This window comes from Oncorhynchus kisutch, linkage group LG25 (genome assembly GCF_002021735.2).
Source record: "Oncorhynchus kisutch isolate 150728-3 linkage group LG25, Okis_V2, whole genome shotgun sequence".
Taxonomy (NCBI): domain Eukaryota; kingdom Metazoa; phylum Chordata; class Actinopteri; order Salmoniformes; family Salmonidae; genus Oncorhynchus; species Oncorhynchus kisutch.
Genome location: NC_034198.2, coordinates 23,047,967 through 23,068,244, shown reverse-complemented (window position 1 = coordinate 23,068,244; position 20,278 = coordinate 23,047,967). Strand labels below are relative to the sequence as shown.

Here is a 20,278-nt window from a genome sequence, read left to right as displayed (position 1 = left end):
TAACTCAGGGCCTAGACAGCTTGCTATCATCGACGGAAAAATTAATTCCCAAGTTTATCAAGGCATTTTGCAGGAGAATGTAAGGCTCTCTGTCCGCCAATTTAAGCTCAACAGAAGTTGGGTGATGCAACAGGACAACGACCCAAATCACAGAAGTAAATCAACAAAAGAATGGTTTCAACAGAAGAAAATACGCCTTCTGGAGTGACCCAGTTAGTGTCCTGACCTAAACCTGATTTGAGATGCTGTGTCATGACCTTGAGAGCGGTTCACATCAGACATCCCAAGAATAGTGCTGAACTGAAACAGTTTTGTAAAGAGGAATTGTCCAAAATTCCACCTGACCGTTGTGCAGCTCTGATCTGCAACTACAGAAAATGTTTGGTTGAGGTTATTGCTGCCAAAAGGAGGGTCAACCAGTTATAAATCCAAGGGTTCACATACTTTTTCCAGCCTGCACTGTGAATGTTTACACAGTGAGTTCATTAAAGACATGAAAACGTGTAATTGTTTGTGCGTTTATTAGTTTAAGCACACTGTGTTTATCTATTGCTGTGACTTAGATGAAGATCAGATGAAATGTTATGACCAATTTATGCAGAAATCCAGGTAATTGCAAAACGTTCACATACTTTTTCTTGCCACTGTATGTAGCCAAACGTAGCTGCTGCTCGTTCCGTTTGCTCGAAAATTGATAAATGGTTAAAAAAATTAAGGCCTGCGTCCTGAGAGACACATACCATCTCTAATGGACAACAGGAGATGATATTTTTTTAAGTACTGGACAGCTTTGTGACATCAAATGGACTTTGGTGGTCAAGATGTGTTGGTATCTGTACTGATGGCGCAAAAGCCATGACGGAGACCTAGTGGAGTGGTAACGCGCTTGCAAGCAGTTGCTCCCAATGCCACTTTGGTACACTGCAGCATCCACTGAGAGGCTCTTGTGGCCAAGGGAATGCCTGACAGCTTGAAAAACCTTTTAGAAACTACAGTGAAAATGGTTAACTTTGTTAAAGCAAGGCCCCTGAACTCTCGTGTATTTTCTACATTGTGTAATGATTTGGGCAGTGACCATGTAACGCTTTTACAACATACAGAAGTGCGCTAGTTATCAAGGTGCAAAGTATTGACACGTTTTTTTTTTAATTAACGAGCTTAAAGTTTTCTTTACTGACCATAATTTTCACTTGTCTTCCATGATGATGAGTTTCTCACACGACTGGCCTATCTGGGTGATGTTTTTTCTCGCCTGAATGATCTGAATCTAAGATTACAGGGACTCTCCGCAACTATATTCTATGTGCGGGACATAATTGAGGCTATGATTAAGAAGTCGGTGCTCTTCTCTGTCTGCTTTAACAAGGACAACACGCAGGTCTTTCCATCATTGTATGGACAATGTCAAATGTGATATAGCGAAGCACCTTAGTGAGCTGGGTGCGGAATTACACAGGCACTTTCCCAAAATGGACGACGCAAAAGAGATTCGTTATCCCTTTCATGCCCAGCCTCCAGTCCACTTACCGATAACTGAACAAGAGAGCCTCATCGAAATTGCAACAAGCTGTTCTGTGAAAATTTAATTTAATCAGAAGCCACTGCCAGATTTCTAGATAGGGCTGCGCTCAGAATATCCTGCCTTGGCAAATCGTGCTGTTAAGACACTGATGCCCTTTGCAACCACTTACCTATGTGAGAGTGGATTCTCGGCCCTCACTAGCACGAAAACTAAATATAGGCACAGACTGTGTGTGGGAAATGATTTAAGACTGAGACTCTCCAATACAACCCAACATTGCAGAGTTGTGTGCATCCTTTCAAGCACAACCTTCTCATGAACCTGTGGTGAGTTATTCAACGTTTTTTTTTATGAAGAAATAAGGTTTTATTTGTAAGATGGCTAAATAAAGAGCAAAATTATATATTATCATATTATAATTTGTGCCTATACGAGCTCTTTGTCACTTCCCACGAGCCGGGTTGTGACAAACTCACACTCATTCTTATGTTTAATAAATGTATTGTATAGTGTGTGTGTGTGACAGGCTTACAATGATGGCAAAAAAATTACATTTGAGAGTGTGCTGAACCTGGTGCTAGAGGGGTACGCAGCTGAAGGTTGAATGTTTGAAGGGGTACGGGACTATAAAAAGCTTGGGAACCACTGTGTTAGATAAAACCAGCTGCTGCTTCATTATGAGATAATAAGACACATCTGGCAGCCTATGTACATTTCAATCCAACACTGTTTATTCAGACAGACTGTCTGTCTATAACTAGGCCACTACAGCTTTGAGTGTGCGGTGTGTGCTGAATCCTGCCTGTCCTGCCTGGCCCTTTCTTTGTAGGTGAACACAGATCGCTTTGAGTCGGAGACCAGGGTGATAAACCATGTGGAGGGAGGCTGGCCCAAGGACGTCAACCCCCAGGAGATGGAGCAGACTGTCCGCTTCAGGAAGAAAGTGGAGAAAGACAAGCATTATTTCAGCACCATCATGCAGCTGGGCAGTGCGTGACAGACATCAGCCAGTCAAGTAGCCACGATATGACCCGGGTCATAGAGATTTTTCAATTCAATAATATTTGATTGAATTAATCACCAGTGTATGACATTATGCCATATCTAAATAATACGTCCTATAGCAGCATACCACCCTGCATCCCACTGATGTCTTTCCTCTGAAGCTACAGTAAGCAGGGTTGGGCCTGGTCGGTCCCTAGATGGGAGACCAGATGCTGCCGGATGTGGTGTTGGAGGGCCAGTAGGAGGCACTCTTTTCTCTGATAACATTTTTTGGGGGGGACATTGCCCTGTGTAAGTTGCTGTCTTTTGGATGGAACATTAAATGGGTGTCCTGACTCTCTGTGGTCAGTAAGAATCCCATGGCACTTATCGTAAGAGTATGGGTGTTAACTGGCCCTGAATCTAGGTCGTCACTGTAAATAGGAATGTGGTTTTAACTGACTTGCCTAGTTAAATAAAGGTTCAATAAAACATGTAAAAATGTCATCTACATTGCCCCAAAGCCATTTCTTAGCTGCTGCAGTAGTGTGATAGATAGAGAAAATGACCAGTTCTGAAAGGGAGAGAGCAAGAAGAGTGTTCCTCTCTATCTCTGATCACAGCCCTCCTCTGTTCCTCCCGTGTGAACACAGAACATGGAGCACAGCATCAAGCAGAAGAATGCCATCAACATCTACTGGGAGTACTTTGAAGGGGAGGAGGAGGTGGTGGAGGAGTCAAAACCATCAATGTTTTTAAGTGCTTCCATGACCTCTATTAACCTATCGTCCAACATAGAATCCACAAATGATGTATATTACCAGTGTATTGTGTCCGTCTGAGTGGTTTTTGATCTTACAGAAACCCGAACAAGATAAAACACACTGCCACCAGTCTGTCCTGGCATCCCGATGGCAGCCGCAAGCTGGCTGTGGCCTACTCCTCATTGGAGTTCCTGAAAGTCTCTAAAGACATTAGCTACAACTCTGATATACGGAACATTGGTAGGTGTATGACTCAAACATCTCTTTCATTTATATTTTTATATTATCATTGCAATAGCTGTGGCAGTGAGATTTACTAGATTTACTAATTTGTCATCTTAATTGATAGTTCAGAAAGTCAAAGTGGACTACAAAGTATTAATTAATTGAATCCCCTGTGTTGCCTCTTCAGAGAAAAGCAATAAGCCAGAAATGACCCTAAAACCTGTCTCTCCACTGGTCTGTCTGGAATACAACCCCCCAAAGACTCTCACATCCTGGTCGGAGGTAGCTACAATGGCCAGATCAGTGGGTCCTTCAACAGCTGTATCATGCTTCCTGCCAGCTCAGGAACAATGTCCTTAGGAGATTACTGTGCAGTGTAAAGAACTTTGGAGGTATAGTCAAGTCATCCAACTCCAGACTGCAGCTATTTGTAAATGTCATAAAGGTTCCAGTTATGTAATGTCTGGATTTGTCCGGATGTTCTTTTGAGCATTTAAGTACATTGCCTCTAGATATTTGTTTAGGCTCTGACAGTTAATAGTTGTGTTGTGTGTTCTTGTCATTTGTGTGTTTTGTGCATGCATGCATGTGTGTTTGTGAAATTACACAAAGTAAAATGTCTGAGCAGCTTATTGGGACACTCGCAAGGGCAGCTAGCCAGTGGAAATGTCCACACTAGAGCACAGCCACAGAGACCCTGTCTACAAAGTAATCTGGTTGCAGTCAAAGACTGGAACCGATACCTTCTCTGCGTCTAAGGACGGCCAGGTGAACCAAGCCTCCAATAGAAGCAATAAAAGCCTTTGTCACCTTATCCCTTTCTCAAGCCAAGCAGGCACAATAGGCCAGGGTGGCATTAAACGCTCAGGACTCATGGGCAGTGAAGTCTGATACTCTTGGTCCGGGACAGGTGCACTTTCTCTGACCTTCAATTGCCATTTGGCCATAGCCAGAAGTTATGTAATAATGCATCTATTGAAGGCAAGGAGACTGACTCATCGGCCCTGAGTTGACCACTGGTCTCTGTCTATAAGGTGCTGGGGTGGGACATTCGTAAGATGAGCGAGCCCACAGAGAGGCTGGTACTGGACCCTAACAAGAAGTGCAATCTGGACAATGCCCTGGGGGTGATCTCACTGGAGTTTGAGACCACTATGGTGCTGAGGCTCTCTAGACTGGACTATCCTTCTGTTGTTTCACTGTTGATGAATTAAGAGTGTGGATTCGCCTAACGTATTTTTGTATGAACTGGTCCAAGTGGGAGATCTAGTATGTCATCTATTTGTATTTGTACATAAGGAAGACCTCAAATTTAACCTGATGTTCTTTCTTATTCAGACCACAAGGGCTGTTGGTCTCATGTAACCAAAAGGCCAAGAGCCCACCTGAGAAGATAGTGTGTGTCACGGTCTTCCTCCTCTTCATCTGAAGAGGAGAGGCGAGAAGGATCACAGGACCAATATGCGGCGTGGTATGTGTTCATAGTGAATTTTAATTAAAGAATGAACTGAACACTATACAAAAGAGTAACAAAAACCAATAAACCAACTACGACCGTGAAGCTACAAAATGAGACCTGTGCTGACACAAGCCACTAACATAGACAATCACCCACAAACAAACAGTGCAACCCAGGCCTCCTAAGTATGATTCTCAATCAGAGACAACTAATGACACCTGCATCTGATTGAGAACCATACTAGGCCGAAACATAGAAAATCAAACATAGACTGCCCACCCAACTCACGCCCTGACCATACTAAATAAATACAAAACAAAGGAAATAAAGGTCAGAACGTGACAGTGTGCACGTACAGCGGTCCTCACGGCCCAATCTACGCCCTGCAAAAGAACACGTTCTTCCTCAAGAACTTCCTGACCGTAGCCGATTGGAAAGCCCATATCTGGTCCGAAGACATCATGTGGACAAAGTAAAGGGTCCCTCTGAAACAACATAATACAGACCAATGATATAGCTACTTCACAGATGGATAAATTACACTCTTTTTTTAGGTTCTAATACATATAACCAGTGATTTGGCCCCTCATGTAATATTGACCTAATGTAAAATGACCTCTTGGTTGCCGTAGATCGCATACAGTCTATCTGTCAGAAGGCTGATGGAGTCCAATACGGCCCTCTGTGTTCTTCGCCATCAACATGGACCAAATACTCGACATTTGGGACTTCCTCTTCAAACAGAACGACCCCACACTCAGTCTGCAAGTATTATCATACACCTCATCCAGCCTTTACTCAGCACCTGCCAGGCCTAAGTGACCATGTGAAACCCCTTACTGTTGTGTTGTTATCATTGGTAGAATTCTTGCATGATGCTGCCAAAGAAAAATCCTCGGAAGGACATCAGTTATATTCTTTTGTTTTCTAGGTGTGTGATGAGGCTCTGTACAGCCAGAAGGTGCAGGATAATGGGTGCTTCCTGGCATGTGGACACCAAGGACGAGGACACCAAGGAGGGTGCCGAGGAGCTAGTAATGCACACTTGAAAAAGAGAAGTGTAAGAAAAAAAGTTTTGAAGGGATTGAGTGAACAAAACAAACGTTTTCAAAATTCCTTGACATTAATTAAAAAAATTACAAATCCAGTCAGTTTTTCACACTGATCCAATGTCATCATAATGATTTCTGTTGTTGAAATGATGTGTAACCAGTTTGTGCCCAGTGGGTTATTATTAATCATTTATACTCTGTGGTATGACTGAATTAGTTGGCTATTTCATTAGGATAACAAGCAACACCACCCTTCAATAGCATTCATCTGGCAATACATTCACATCAGGTGGCCTATATACAGTAACAGCATGAACTCCAAAACGGCGTTCTGTGCACCACAGCTGCACTGATTTTATTTTATTTAGGATCCCCATTAGTCTTACTGGGTGTCCGACACAACGAAAAATACATTACAGACCAAAGACTTCCAAATGTACATAGTCAATTTATGATCTCATAGTTGATAATGTCTGGATGAGGTATCATATTGTCCATTCATGCTGTGATTAGTAATTATACTGTATCTAAAGAGCAGGTTTTTTTTCTGCAGAAGCACCTTTGGACAATAGATGGAGAGACACTCACAATGCCATTACAGGAGTTGTGTAATGTAAAGCTGTGTAAATATAGGTTGTCAAGGGTTCATAAAATGAGAGGGGGCTGGTGAGGGGATGTGAATTTGGTTGCTGTACTCCGCCAGCCTGTATGACATCACCACTGATAGTTACCTGTCAAACATAGCTGCACCTCTTTGTCCAATGGTAACAGATTTACCCTTGTTTTGGTCCACTGGCCCATTAAGATTGGGGCCTGGGGTCTATATATAAACTCAGCAAAAAAAGAAACGTCCTCTCACTGTCAACTGCCTTTATTTATATGTACAAATATTTATATGAACACAAGATTCAACAACTGAGACATAAACTGAACAAGTTCCACAGACATGTGACTAACAGAAATGGAATAATGTGTCCCTGAACAAAGAGGGGGTCAAAATCTAAAGTAACAGTCAGTATTTTGATTTTTTTATTTCACCTTTATTTAACCAGGTAGGCCAGTTGAGAACACCTTTATTTAACCAGGTAGGCCAGTTGAGAACACCTTTATTTAACCAGGTAGGCCAGTTGAGAACAAGTTCTCATTTACAACTGGGATCTGGCCAAGATAAAGGAAAGCAGTGCGACTTAAACAACAACACAGAGTTACACATGGGATAAACAAACGTAGAGTCAATAACAATAGAAAAATCTGTATACGGTGTGTGCAAATGAAGTAAGGAGGTAAGGCACTAAATAGGCCAATAGTGCAGTGGGCAGCTGGGAGGAGGTGCTCTTATTCTCCGTGGACTTTACAATGTCCCAAAACTTTTTGGAATTAGTGCTGCAGGCATTTTCTGTTTGAAAAAGCTAGCCTTTGCTTTTATTTAATTTATTTCCCTGGCCACATCTGCAGTCCTCATGCCTCCTTGCAGCATGCCTAAGGCACGTTCACGCAGATGAGCAGGGACCCTGGGCATCGTTCTTTTGGTGTTTTTCAGAGTCAGTAGAAAGGCCTCTTTAGTGTCCTCTAAGTTTTCATAACTGTGACCATAATTGCCTACCGTCTGTAAGTGTCTTAACGAACATTCTACATGTGCATGTTCATTAATTGTTTATGGTTCATTCAACAAGCATGGGAAACAGTGTTTAAACCCTTTACGATGAAGATCTGTGAAGTTATTTGGATTTTTACGAATTGTCTTTGAAAGACAGGGTCCTGAAAAAGGGACGTTTCTTTTTTTGCTGAGTAAGCTCGTCTAGAGAATACCAAATGTGTAACCTGTAAATCTGACTAAATAGAATTTTCCTCAAATATTAATCTGTGCTGTGGTGGTGCTTTTGAAATGTGTTTATCCCCATAATAACAGAAAATCTTCCATGACAAAAATATTTTATAATTAGAAAATAGGAGTGAATGGAATGAATTGTTGGTAATTTTGAATTTTCAGCGATGTCGAAAAGCAATGTTTACTTCTTATTTAGTTGTCAAATACTTACAGGTATATACAGTACAGTCTGTGCTTACAAACCAATGATGTAATATCATTATGAGAAAGGTGTCTGTGAAGAGAAAGAAGTCAGAGACAGAACACCGTAACAACATGATGTTCCACATGTCATCTGTATTGTCATCTTGAATCAATCAAATAAAGACAGCAAGGCATTTTCTATAATAGAGACATTCTTAATGAGTCATGTGGAACTCAATAATTCTATTGCGTTGTTATTCATGTTTAATTATTTGATATACAGCATATACTATATATACAGTTCCAGTCAAAAGTTTGGACACAGCTACTCATTCCAGGTGTTTTCTTTATTTTTACTATTTTCTATATTGTAGAATACTAATGAAAACATCAAAACTATGAAATAACACATATGAAATCATGTAGTAACCCCAAAAAATGTTTAACAAGTTTAAACATCTGGCCCATGTGAATACTGTACATGTGGATTTAAAAAAATTATACATTAACAATGTTGTCAAACAAAATAAGCACTTTTCGGGGTTAAGAAATCATTTGGCACAGATGCCTTTCTTAAACGTGTTTTATAATTGATTATGTTATTCTAGAAACCGCAGTCAAATATTTAAATCTGGCGGGAAAGCAAGGGCATCAACGTAATTTGGTGAGCCATTTGCGCAATTTTGTGCGCCAAGGATTTGTCCACCAGATGTCGTCATTGGTCTGCGGCAAATCGAAGAAGCAACCGTGTTTTACGCGCCTCTGTGCTACTGTGCTTCTGATCTCGGGTATCCAGGAAGACAACTCACGAGTCGTCAGAGGAGAAAAGAAAAGGCGAGAGTGAATGAGAATAAAAGGACAGTTCTAGTAGACAGGTCGACACCTGCCTTTCTCCGTCTGCATTCTCGTCGGTATCCTTGTCTGTTTTCAAAGACATGGGTGAATAAACAACCTAATTATTTCTTTAAACAGAATATATTAAACAGAATGTACTCGTTTTACGCGGTTATTATATCAGGCTTGAAAGAGCGCACATTTGGCGAGTGGAGTGGCGTTTATTTAACCGTAAAAGAATGATCCCAACTATTTTGACGCGGAAAGGTAGAGGTTTGTTTGTAGGCTACATTGACAAGTAGTACAGGTGGTTTTGAGAGGGGTCGTGTAGATATTGTGCAGGATGTCTGACCGATGTCCAGTTTAGTAGCCTGTATAGACGGCCACTATTTTCTAACAAGTCGAGGACACTCCAACTACAAGTGGCCATGAAGGACACTGGCGAATCAAAGGACCACCAACTAACAGTAAGTACAATACCGTAGCCTACCTATACATCATCATATGTGTTTACTATTACTGCAAGAACAGCAGTAATGTTGTATAGCCTACCGGTATGGGATCATTTAAGTGTAATATACCACATGGAAGTCGTGACTTTAGATAATTGTGTAGACTAGATTGTAGTCTATATGCCCGTTGGTTCTGGGTTGCTGAGATGAATGCCACTCAATCTGGTATTTTATTCAGATAGCCCACATTAACAATTAGAATAAAATACAATACAAGTTTATTATAGCCTAAATTACATTACTAAGCAAATGATGCCTTTTATTACAGTACCTCTTGCCTCAGTCACATATGGAGACATTTGTTTACCTTTAACATTGAATTCCCATGTCATAAGTTAATAGTTGACCATCTCCACACAGACTGTATTCTTTCCCAGTGGTTCCAGCCTGTGTAATATACCATATCTGAATTATTAACATGGCTCATTTCAGTTCCCCAGTCTCTCATCTTCTCCACTATGTCATACACTGACTAGCTCCACAGCACTGGTGATGGAAAATATCAATATCAATCCCCATTGTCTGTGGAATGACTGAATTGTCCTGTAAAGGTTGAATTCATATGGGTCAATGCCAAGAGCTGGATGTATGGCCTGTATCATTCCATATCTACCCACTAAACATGTTGTCTTGACTCTGCCACATCTGCCTCATCCCTCTATCTAATAACATAACATTAGTTACCTATTTCAATAACAAACAACATTACCGCCCTACTGTTTCATTCTGCAATACATTCACACCAGGTGGCCGATTCAGTCCGACGGTATCAACTCAGAGACTGTTTTCTATGCACCGCTGCAGCCCTGATTATCTAATAGTTTTATAACGTGTGGAGGGGTTATCAGTCCCCACCCCACCCCTGAATAGTGTTTTGACAGAGAGAGAGAGCTTCAGGACAATAGATGGAGAGAGGCTCATGTCATAGTGACATTACACAAGTTAAATTACTCTGTTAAAAACAGAGGGTAACCATGATCATTTACTTTATCCTTTGCTCTTGTTGACTTGTGAATGACATCAAGATTCAAGACTATTGCTGTGGTGTGAATGAAGAATCTCCTTGATGCTGTTCTGTTATTTGCTGTGAAAGCTCTAACCTTTTCAAAGCACTGTGAAAGTTCTAACTGTGAAAGCTCTATCCTTGCACTGTTCTCTCTGTGAAATATCTAACCCTGTGTTGTCGTCACTGTGTCTCTCTCTGAAAGCTCTAACCGTCTTCTACCTGTGTGTCTCTGTGAAATCTTTAACCCTGTGTTGTTTTTGTGTGTTTCTCAGTGAAAGGTCTAAACCTGTGTTAGTGTAGTTGTGTGGTGCTCTAATTGTGAAAGCTCTAAGCCTGTGTTTTTCAACCTGTGTGTCTCCCAGGTGGCCCTGAGGATCAGACCCCTCAGCGATTCTGAGCGGGAAGAGGCAGCCACCATAGTGGCCCACAGAGTGGACAACCAGGTTAGATGACCCACCGTATGTGTGTGTTTGCGTGTGTGTTCATGCGTGCTCATTCTTGCGTTTGTGTGTGTGTGTCTGTGCAAGCTCGCAAGTTGTTCCAGGCCTCTCTCGCATCCAGTCACAAGGCCTGCTTCACATATATAATGTATCTGCAGGTGCATGCACTTTTCACAGCAGCGCAGCAGCGCAGCACAGTATAGCTGGTCTAAACCAAGTGAGGTCCATCACTGTGTGTGTGTGTGTGTGTGTGTGTGTGTGTGTGTGTGTGTGTGTGTGTGTGTGTGTGTGTGTGTGTGTGTGTGTGTGTGTGTGTGTGTGTGTGTGTGTGTGTGTGTGTGCATCAACGCTCAGATGTAACACTGCGCAGAGAGTCAGTCGGTGGATCAAGTAAGGTCCATTTCATGAATGTTGAAGACTGTGTGTGTGTGTGTGTGTGTGTGTGTGTGTGTGTGTGTGTGTGTGTGTGTGTGTGTGTGTGTGTGTGTGTGTGTGTGTGTGTGTGTGTGTGTGTGTGTGTGTGTGTGTGTGTGTGTGTGTGTGTGTGTGTGTGTGTGTGTGTGTGTGTGAGAGAGAGAGAGAGAGATGCGTGCGGATGGCTCTGTATTGTGATTCAGTGGATTGTTATAGTTTAGAGAGTGACCTCTCTCATAGAGGTTGGAAATTGGATTAATTCTGATGAAAGAAGACATGTCTGGACTGTAGCAAAGGAGGACATGATGTGTGTGAAACAGCTTTGTGCCGTTATTGAATACTCCTATCCTTGATGGAACTGCTATTTGAGAACCACCATTTATCATTCTGCCACTATTATGAACATATAGAGAATATTATTATGAGCTTATTTGGCGGTCGTTCTATTCAGTCCATGTATTTAACTGAAATACCAATTCCAATTTTACTCATTGCAAAGCATGACCCCAACCAAAGGAAGTTAATCCACGATATACAGCACAGGGAAAGGCAGGGCTCCTATAGGGTCCTTGGGGAGCATATTTACCTGGAGCCAATTAGAAGCCTCCAGGTGTGTCCCTCATGGAGACAACTTGGATACCACGTAGTAAATCTTCTGATGTGATGATGATAAGAAGGAGGGTGAGAATGATGATGATGATAATCAGCAGTATTATGACTGCGATATGGATGAGGTGTTAATACCACTGAGAATAAACTAGTTTAGGTCTTAGTGGGTGATCTGCTGTAGGGACTAGATGTTGTTGGACTTATGTTTGGAATGACAATTCCATGAGGAGTTAGGAGAGCAGAAACACTCCAGGGTAAGATAACATTGGTTTTGCTGGTGAAAGATTTGACACGGTTCACATAATAATAAGTCTGTCATCACTAATTTGTTGTTCATTTCAGTCAATGTCTTTGACTGCATGGAAGGTGGTGCCACAGGTAAACTGGAAATAATCAGCATTAATTGTGAGTGAGGGACTGGAGGGACTGAGACCTGGCGTACTCTCTGTCTGTGGCTCTCAAAAGCAATTCACCAGACTTATTAACCCAGCAACTCTCCCTCTGCTCTGCCTTGATGACACCAGCAGGAGTAAGCTAAGTGTGATAGGCCCATTGTGATGGTGTATTGTTGCTGACACAGCCCTGCTTTTTACAGTGAACAACAGTTCTTCTGTTAGCTCCTCAATCCATGCACCTTGGTTGGAGAGCAAGGTAGCAGCAATGTTATTTTCCCTTTACAACCTTATTGTCAACATTATTGGTGAAACATTTTCATTTGTCACAGTAGAATTAAACAAAATGTAACCTCTACATACACTGTTGATGTTATGCTATTGAAAAACAAAGGCAAGGTGATAGAATGGAAACATGGTTCATCTGTGTAGAGTAACAGCCTAGCAGGTTATCTTAGGTCTCTGTGTGTTTGCAGCCAAGGGCTTATAGTCACTACAATACAAACAGGTTGTGGAGACAGTGTGCGGGGTATTGTGTGTGTGTGTGTGTACTGCGTAGTGTTTGCCTCTTACCTGATAAAGGGCTTATAAGACTATGTGTTCCCGTGGAGGGAGAGAGGGAGGGAGTTGTGTTACTAGCTCCTAACAGTGCAGTAACAAAAAAGTCAAACACATTTAGAATAAAAACTAGAAGCAACAAATCATGAATGTCAGGAGGATTCAACATCCCAAATAGCACTGTGTCAGTAATCCAAATCACAATCTCTACGTATACAGTGCCTTCGGAAAGTATTCAGATCCCTTGACTTTTTCCCATTTGTTATGTTACAGTCTTATTCTAAAATTTATTAAATTGTTTTTTTCCTCATCTATCTTCACACAATACCCCATATTGACAAAGCAAAAACTGGTTTTTATTTCATTTTGCTAATTTATTTAAAATAAAAAAACTTAAATTACATTTACATAACTATTCATACCCTTTACTCAGTACTTGAAGTGTGTTGAAGTAACTTGTCCCGAAGCCACTCCTGCATTGTCTTGGCTGTGTGCTTAAGGTCGTTGTCCTGTTGGAAGGTGAACCTTTGCCTCAGTCTGAGGTCCTGAGCGCTCTGGAGCAGGTTTTCATCAATGATCTCTCTGAAAATTGCTCCATTCATCTTTACCTCGATCCTGACTAGTCTCCCAGTCCCTGCCGCTGAAAAACATCCCCACCACTGTGCTTCACCGTAAGGACGGTGCCAGCTTTCCTCCAGGTGTGACGCTTGGCATTCAGGCCAAAGTATAAGGGCACAAGGCGAGACCCAGATGCACACAAAGGAGGCAGATGGTTAGAGTCCAAGATGTTTATTAACAATGCAAAAGGGGTAGGCAAGAGAATGGACAGGCAAAAGGTCAAATCCAGTTCAGAGTTCCAGAGGTTCAGAATGGCAGGCAGGCTCGAGGTCAGGGCAGGCAGAATGGTCAGGTAGGCGGGAATGGAGTCCAGAAAACAGGCAAAGGTCAAAACCGGGAGGATGAGTAGAAGAAAACAGAAAAGCAGGCGCACGGGAAAAAACACGCTGGTTGACTTGAACATACAAGACGAACTGGCACAGAGAGACAGGAAACACAGGGATAAATCCTCCAGGGAAAATAAGCAACACCTGGAGTGGGTGGAGACAATCACAAGGGCAGGTGAAACAGATCAGGGTGGGACACAAACAGTTCAATCTTGGTTTCATCAGACCAGAGAATCTTGTTTCTCAAGGTCTGAGAGTCCTTTTGGCAAATTCCAAGCGGGTGGTCGTGTGCCTTTTACTGAGGAGTGGCTTCCGTCTGGCCACTCTACCATAAAGGCCTGATTGGTGGAGTGCTGCAGAGATGGTTGTCCTTCTAGATGTTCTCACATCTCCACAGAGGAACTCTGGAGCTCTGTCAAAGTGACCATCGGGTTCTTGGTCACCAAAGCCCTTCTCCCCGATTGCTGAGTTTGAACGGGTGGCCAGCTCTAGGAAGAGTCTTGGTGGTTCCAAACTTATTCCATTTAGGAATGATGGAAGCCACTGTGTTCTTGGGGGAACTTCAATGCTGCAGAAATATTTTAGTACTCTTGTCCAGATCTGTGCCTCGACACAATCCTGTCTCGGAGCTCTATGGACAATACCTTCAACCTCAATCGCTTGGTTTTTGTTCTGACATGCACTGTCAACTGTGGGACCTTATATAGACAGGTGGGTGTGCGACTTTCCAAGTCATGTCCAATCAATTGAATTTACCAGAGGTTGTCATGACTTTACTTTCATTAATCTTTCATTGACTGTTTTTTATCTAATCAACTATGTTTAATTGTTACCCGATGAAATGAATCATGTAAAAATTAAATCATTAGGATTTGGGGCACCATGAGAGTGGTTGTTTAAAGAGTTACCATCTCCCAAATTAAACTCTAAAGGTCTTTACCTATCACATCCATAAAGCAGTCAACATATTAATCATAACCTCTTATCATATGATTCTGAACAGTTGTAACCTCCTTGCATCTGCAAAAACCTCAGCCTTACTTATGAGTCAGTACTACACATACTGGTTTAATTTATTTATTTACTAGCTAACTAAATGATAGCACAGGATAACATCCCTAGCGGACTGACACAATATGGTGTCTTTTTACAAAAGGAGATGGAGAAGAAGGGAGAGAGCGAGAGAGAGAGAAAAATAAACACTTATTGTTGATACATTTTAGAAACTATTCTCACAGTAATCATATACCTTGCACACGAACCGCCATCGGTTTGGAGTAAGAAATCATGAATGTATTTATGTGTCATTGCCTTGGTTCGCTGTTGGGCCTTTTCGCGTCACGCTTGTAAGACTCCGATTGTCCAAAAGCGGTCGTTCACCTGTCCCACTTAAGTTCACTTTTCTAGATACTTTTGTTAGGACAGCTAATCAACCGTACCAGTGATGGTCCGAGAGGGTAGTTTTCTTCTCCACCTCGTGTTGGTATTCAGGGTTCAAACTATGGATGCACGATATATCGGTGAAGAATTCGGAATCGGACGATTATTAGCTAAAAATGCGAACATCGACATTGGCCCGATGTCTAGTTTAACATCTGTGTAAAACCGATGTCAACGCTGATATAACGTAGGTACATGATGTAATGATGCCATGTAAAATTTAGAGCTACACGTGCAACACAGCATTCCTAACCTAGCCCACAATGTCTGCTGTGTATGTGGATCGAGCTGTCAACAAGTCGAACAGTCATTTGAAAAAGTAAGAACATTTCAGCGAGACAACTCAAAGGCAAAATCCAATAATGCCAATATTATGGAATTCATTGCCATTGACAATCAACCATTCTCTGTCGTAGGTGATGTAGGCTTTCGCCGACTGGTCGAGCACCGGTACACACTAGCAAGTGCACAATTTTTTAAATGTTGCCCTACCTGAGTTACACAGTAATAGCGTCACTGCTATTAGATTCACGACTGACATTTGGACCACCTATATCAGCCCCATGAGCATGCTGAGTCTGACAGCACAGTGGGTCATTGAGGATTTTGTACTGGGTAAAGTCATATTTCATGCTCATAAATGTGTCTTATCGCTGCTATCATTTCAATGGCATTTGAGAACATGTTTGAAACTTGGAAACATGGACGTGTATGATGAAATCCTGGTTGAGACTGAACAAATTAACAATGAAACAGCACAGCAATTAAGTGAAAGAAATAGGTTTTGATTATGTTTTACTGGTAATGGGGACATATGTACTGTAAATGCCAGCAAAATAACTGTCACGATCGTCGTAGTGAGGAGACCAAAGCGCAGCGTGATGTGAATACATCTTTTTAATGAAAGATGAAAAAACATTAAACAAACAAACAACATAACGACCGTGACCACTATCAAAACTGAGTGCAAACATGCAACATCACATAGACAATAACCCACGAAATACCCAAAGAAGATGGCTGCCTAAATATGGTTCCCAATCAGAGACAACGATAAACAGCTGCCTCTAATTGAGAACCAATCTAGGCAACCATAGACATATATAAACACCTAGATGGTAAACAACACCATAAACCTACAAAAAACCCTAGACAGTAGAAAAACACATACATCACCCATGTCACACCCTGACCTAACCAAAATATATAAAGAAAACAAAGAATACTCAGGTCAGGGCGTGACAATTACTTTTTGGTCAGTGTGGTGTGTGTGTAACCTTTATTAAACCTGGCAAGTCAGTTAAGAACAAATTATTATTTACAATGACGGTCTACCGTGGCCAAACCCGGACGACGCTGGGCCAATTGTGCGCCGCCCAATGGGACTCCCAATCACGGCTGGATGTGATACAGCCTGGATTCGAACAAGGGACTGTAGTGATGTCTCTTGCACTGAGATGCAGTGTCTTAGACTGCTGCATCCATGTGTGTGTATTAACTATTTAACTGTATTTGAATGCTTAAAAGGCTGCTAAAATTGTAAATATTGGGTATCGGTATCGAGTTTTTTGGGCAAGGAAAATATTGGATATTGGTATCAGCCAAAAATGTCATATCGATGCATCACTAGTTAAAATCAAAATAAAATCACATTTATTTATAAAGCCCTTCTTACATCAACTGATGTCACAAAGTGCTGTACAGAAACCCAGCCTAAAACCCCAAACAGCAAGCAATGCAAGATGTAGAAGCTGGAAAGTGGTCATTATTAAAGTGGCTAGTGATCCATTTCTAAAAGTCGCCAGTGATTCCTAATCTATGTCTATAGGCTGCCGCCTCTGATGTGCTAGTGATGGCTCTTTAGCAGTCTGATGGCCTTAAGATAGAAGCTGTTTTTCAGTCTCTCGGTCCCAGCTTTGATGCAACTGTACTTGTCTTGCAGCGAACATAGAAGTAATTTAGCTCGTCTGGTAGGCTCGTGTCACTGGGCACTTCGCGGCTGTGCTTCCCTTTGTAGTCTTTAATAGTTTGCAAGCCCTGCCACTTTGGAGCCAGTGTAGTACGATTCAATCTTAGTGCTGTGTTGACACTTCTGGGTTATAGTTCCGCTCCTTGAAAGCGGCAGCTACAGTGGGGCAAAAAGTATTTAGTCAGCCACCAATTGTGCAAGTTCTCCCACTTTAAAATATGAGAGAGGCCTGTAATTTTCATCATAGGTACACTTCAACTATGACAGACAAAATGAGGGGGAAAAATCCAGAAAATCACATTGTAGGATTTTTTATTAATTTATTTGCAAATTATGGTGGAAAATTAGTATTTGGTCAATAACAAAAGTTATCTCAATACTTTGTTATATACCCTTTGTTGGCAATGACAGAGGTCAAACGTTTTCTGTAAGTCTTCACAAGGTTTTCACACACTGTTGCTGGTATTTTGGCCCATTCCTCCATGCAGATCTCCTCTAGAGCAGTGATGTTTTGGGGCTGTTTCTGGGCAACACGGACTTTCAACTCCCTCCAAAGATTTTCTAAGGGGTTGAGATCAGGAGACTGGCTAGGCCACTTGAAATGCTTCTTACGAAGCCACTCCTTCGTTGCCCGGGCAGTGTGTTTGCGATCATTGTCATGCTGAAAGACCCAGTCACGTTTCATCTTCAATGCCCTTGCTGATGGAAGGAGGTTTTCACTCAAAATCTCACGATACATGGCCCCATTCATTCTTTCCTTTACACGGATCAGTCGTCCTGGTGCCTTTGCAGAAAAACAGCCCCAAAGCATGATGTTTCCACCCCCATGCTTCACAGTAGGTATGGTGTTCTTTGGATGCAACTCAGCATGCTTTGTCCTCCAAACACGAAAGTTATATTTTGGTTTCATCTGACCATATGACATTCTCCCAATCTTCTTCTGGATCATCTAAATGCTCTCTAGCAAACTTCAGACGGGCCTGGACATGTACTGGCTTAAGCAGGGGGACACGTCTGGCACTGCAGGATTTGAGTCCCTGGCGGCGTAGTGTGTTACTGATGGTAGGCTTTGTTACTTTGGTCCCAGCTCTCTGCGGGTCATTCACTAGGCTCCCCCGTGTGTTTCTGGGATTTTTGCTCACCGTTCTTGTGATCATTTTGACCCCACGGGGTGAGATCTTGCGTGGAGCCCCAGATCGAGGGAGATCATCAGTGGTCTTGTATGTCTTCCATTTCCTAATAATTGCTCCCACAGTTAATTTCTTCAAACCAAGCTGCTTAATTACAGGCCTCTCTCATCTTTTTAAGTGGGAGAACTTGCACAATTGTTGGCTGACTAAATACCTTTTTGCCCCACTGTATACCCTTTAGCTCAGTGCGGATGTTGCCTATAATATATGGCTTCTGGTAGGGGTATGTACGTACTCACTGTGGAGACGAAGTCATCGATGCACTCATTGATGAAGCCAGTGACTGATATGGTGTACTCCTCAATGCCATCTGAAGAATCCCGGAACATATTCCAGTCTGTGATAGCAAAACAGTCCTGTAGCTTAGCACCTGCTTCATCTGACCACTTTCTTATTGACCGAGTCACTGGTGCTTCCTGCTTTAGTTTTTGCTTGTAAGCAAGTATTTTGGAATGAGATATTTGACAAGAAAGCGTCCACATAGTTTTGGTCATGTAGTGAATGCTAAGAATAATATGTACCAAACATTAGGAACACCCCCCCCCCCCCCCCCCCCTTTTGCCCTCAGAACACCCTGAATTCGTCGGAGCATGGACAGATGTGTCGAAAGCGCTCCACGGGGATGCTGGCCCATGTTGACTCCAACGCTTCCCACAGTTGTCAAGTTGGCTGGATGTCCTTTGGCTGGTGGACCATTCTTTATACACATGGGAAACTGTTGAGCGTGAAAAACCCAGCAGTGTTGCAGTTCTTGACACGAACCGGTGTGCCTGGCACCTACTACCATACCCCGTTTAAAGGCACTTAAATATTTTGTCTTGCCCATTCACCCTCTAAATGGCACACATACACACACAATCCATGTCTCAATTGTATCAAGGCTTAAAAATCCTTCTTTACCCTTTCTAGTGCGGAACCCCTCGACAACATTCCGATGAAAAGGCAGCGCGCGAAATAAAAAAAATTTGGGGGGGGAAATATGTAACTTTCACACATTAACAAGTCCAATACAGCAAATGAACGATAAACATCTTGTTAATCTACGCATAGTGTCCGATTTCAAAAATACTTTACAGCGATAGCACAACATAAGTCTATGTTAGGTCAAAGCCAAGTCGAAAAAACACACAGCCATTTTTCCAGCCAAAGATAGGAGTCACAAAAAGCAGAAATATAGATGAAATTAATCACTAACCTTTGATGATCTTCACCAGATGACACTCATAGGACATCATGTTACACATTACATGTATGTTTTGTTCGATATTGTGCATATTTATATCCAAAAAATCTCAGTTTACATTGACGCCTTACGTGCAGTAATTCCAAAAATTCTGGTGATTTTGCAGAAATACTCATAGTAAACATTGATAAAAGATACAGGTGTTATTCACAGAATGAAAGATAGACTTCTCCTTAATGCAACCGTTGTGTCCGATTTCAAAAGAACTTTACGGAAAAAGCGTAATCTGAGAACGGCGCTCAGACCACTGACTCAAAGGTCTCATGAGCCCCTCCTTTATAGTAGAATCCTCATTCAAGTTTCTAAAGACGGTTGACATCTAGTGAAAGCCGTAGGAAGAGCAACTTTATCCATATCTCAATGTGTATTCAGTAGGTTTTGAAAAACTACAAACATCAGATGTCCCACTTCCTGGTTGGATTTTTCTCAGGTTTTCGCCTGCCATATGAGTTCTGTTATATTCACAGACATCATTCAAACAGTTTTAGATACTTCAGAGTGTTTTCTATCCAATGCTAATAATAATATGCATATATTAGCATCTGGGACAGAGTAGGAGGCAGTTCACGCTATTCATCCAAAGTGAAAATGCTGCCCCCTATCCCAAAAAGGTTAACCTGTCTCCCTTTCATCTACAGTGATTGAAATGGATTTAACAAGTGACATCAATAAGGGATCATAGCTTTCACCTGGATTCACCTGATCAGTCT

The 20,278-nt window shown here is 41.9% G+C and overlaps 1 protein-coding gene and 1 pseudogene across 1 annotated transcript in view; both read left to right on the top strand.

The window, feature by feature from the left end:
- Nucleotides 1-2,126: 2,126 nt before the first annotated feature.
- On the top strand, nt 2,127-8,861 carry LOC109870021 (dynein intermediate chain 2, axonemal-like; annotated as a pseudogene).
- The window catches only part of LOC109870064 (kinesin-like protein KIF19), a 73,323-nt gene continuing 61,904 nt past the window's right edge, over nt 8,860-20,278 (top strand). The window contains exons 1-2 of the mRNA XM_020460386.2: nt 8,860-9,318; nt 10,732-10,812. Coding sequence (XP_020315975.2) covers nt 9,280-9,318; nt 10,732-10,812 — 120 coding nt within the window. The 5' untranslated portion in view covers nt 8,860-9,279. The remainder of the gene's footprint in view (nt 9,319-10,731; nt 10,813-20,278) is intronic.